We start from the raw sequence: 2052 nt of genomic DNA, 5'->3' as shown, positions 1-2052 counted from the left end.
CACATGGACAGGTCTTAGTCCATCACAGGGACACTTGGACAGGTCTTTGTCCATCACAGGAGCACCTGGACAGGTCTCAGTCCATTACAGGGACACATGGACAGGTCTTAGTCCATCACAGGGACACTTGGACAGGTCTTAGTCCATCACAGGGACACCTGGACAGGTCTCAGTCCATCACAGGGACACCTGGAGAGGTCTCAGTCCATCACAGAGACACATGGACAGGTCTCAGTCCATCACAGGGACACCTGGACAGGTCTTAGTCCATCACAGAGACACCTGGACAGGTCTCAGTCCATCACAGGGACACCTGGACAGGTCTTAGTCCATCACAGGGACACCTAGGGACCATTTAGAGTTACCAATCAGTCTAACGTGCATGTTTTTGGTCTGTGGGATTAAACCCACGCAGCACGGAGAGAACATGTAAACTTCAGCCAAAAGGGTCTCAGGTCGGGATTTGAACCAGCCACCTGCTTGCTGAGAGACAGCAGCTCTACCGACTGATCCACCGTGCCGCTCCTTTTAGAGACGAGAAATTCAAACAGTAAAACAGAACTACCAAATGAAATGACTGACAAGCCCCTCCCCTCTTTGCTTCAGGATGGTTCCTGCCAACCACAAGTACTTCCTGCTCAGCGACCTGGCGTCGTCCCGGGACTACGAGCTGTGCGTTCTGGCCGTTTATGACGACGGCATCACGACCCTGACGGGCACCAAGCTGGTGGGCTGCGTGTCCTTCACCACGGACTCGGAGTACGGGCGCTGTCACTCCATACGAGACCAGGTCCGTGGACTCAACCAGAACTTTGGCTGCATTTATGTCGCTCTGTCGTGTTTTTTGCTGCTCTGTCCGGTTCTTCCTGTTTCTTCTTTTTAAAAGAAAACTAATGAACATTTTCCAAAGATTTGTCCATTTTGGTTTTTATTCTGTTCCTTAAACCGAATTCTGTTTCCGATGAAATGATTGTTGAACTGGACCTGCTGGGACCGGGTCTGCTCACTGAGTGTTTGTGTTTCAGTTCCTGGGGGGTACCATGATCATCATCATCGGGGGGATCATCGTGGCCTCGGTGCTCGTCTTCATCTTCATCCTCCTGATGAAGTACAAGCTTCATAGTAACCACTACAAGCAGAAAGCTGTCGCTCGCCACGCCAACGTCTGCTCGCAGACCAACGGAGGAGGAGGAGGCGGGGCCAACATCCTGGCTCCGCCTCCATCCTCCTCTGCAGGCCAAGGTAACAAACACCGCAAACATCAGGAGGGGAGAAGTTCAAGTCCACCTTTTCTAACCGCACTCCAACCTGATGTTTTCCAGCTGTTATTAAAAACTCTCCGCCGTCGTCGTCCACAGAAGGGATGGGCGGAGCTTCTCTGCGAGGGACAACAGTAGTGGACTTAAATCCTACTCATGAGGACGACGCCGTCTCCCAATAACACACAAGAAACTGTCCAACCTCTAACAACACACAAACTCTTCTTTATTTGTCTTTTTTAATTTTCTACTTGTTTCTTGTGCCTGGAGACAAACTCACTTTTACGTCATGGAGCAGCTTCAGTTCTTGGTGAGTAGCTGACGACACACACACACACACACACACACATACAATAAATCATACAGCCATGCTTAGGACTTTAATATGTCATTTTCAAAGTGTCTCCCGGTGCCACCAGGAGACAAACGTGTCTCTCTGTGTTTGTTCCTCGGGGTCATGAACATTCTTTGATATTTTAGAAAACAACATGATGATAAGTTCCCTGCAGTAAGAGCTGCTCTGTTTGTCCATCCTGTGGTCCTGAGGCTGCAGGTTCGAGTCCAGGTGTCACACATCAAACTAATTACCAATAATTCTCAGTCGGGTCATCTGGACTGTTTCTTTTTTTATTGAGACATTTCGCCCTTGTAGTGGACTAGGCCTCTAGTTTTTGACATGGTCTCCAGTCCATCACAGAGACACCTGGACAGGTCTCCAGTCCATCACAGGGACACCTGGACTGGTCTCCAGTCCATCACAGGGACACCTGGACTGGTCTCCAGTTCATCACAG

At 49.8% G+C, this 2052-nt stretch overlaps 1 protein-coding gene across 1 annotated transcript in view; it reads left to right on the top strand.

Moving 5' to 3' along the window:
- Positions 1 to 1597, top strand: part of si:cabz01090165.1 (uncharacterized protein LOC100333421 homolog) — a 73006-nt gene extending 71409 nt beyond the window's left edge. The window contains exons 7-9 of the mRNA XM_037677745.1: positions 607 to 790; positions 1026 to 1242; positions 1323 to 1597. Coding sequence (XP_037533673.1) covers positions 607 to 790; positions 1026 to 1242; positions 1323 to 1441 — 520 coding nt within the window. The 3' untranslated portion in view covers positions 1442 to 1597. The remainder of the gene's footprint in view (positions 1 to 606; positions 791 to 1025; positions 1243 to 1322) is intronic.
- Positions 1598 to 2052: the final 455 nt, after the last annotated feature.

Source organism: Nematolebias whitei, chromosome 6, assembly GCF_014905685.2.
Source record: "Nematolebias whitei isolate Nwh7 chromosome 6, NemWhi1, whole genome shotgun sequence".
NCBI lineage: Eukaryota > Metazoa > Chordata > Actinopteri > Cyprinodontiformes > Rivulidae > Nematolebias > Nematolebias whitei.
This window is presented reverse-complemented; position numbering and strand designations above follow the sequence as displayed.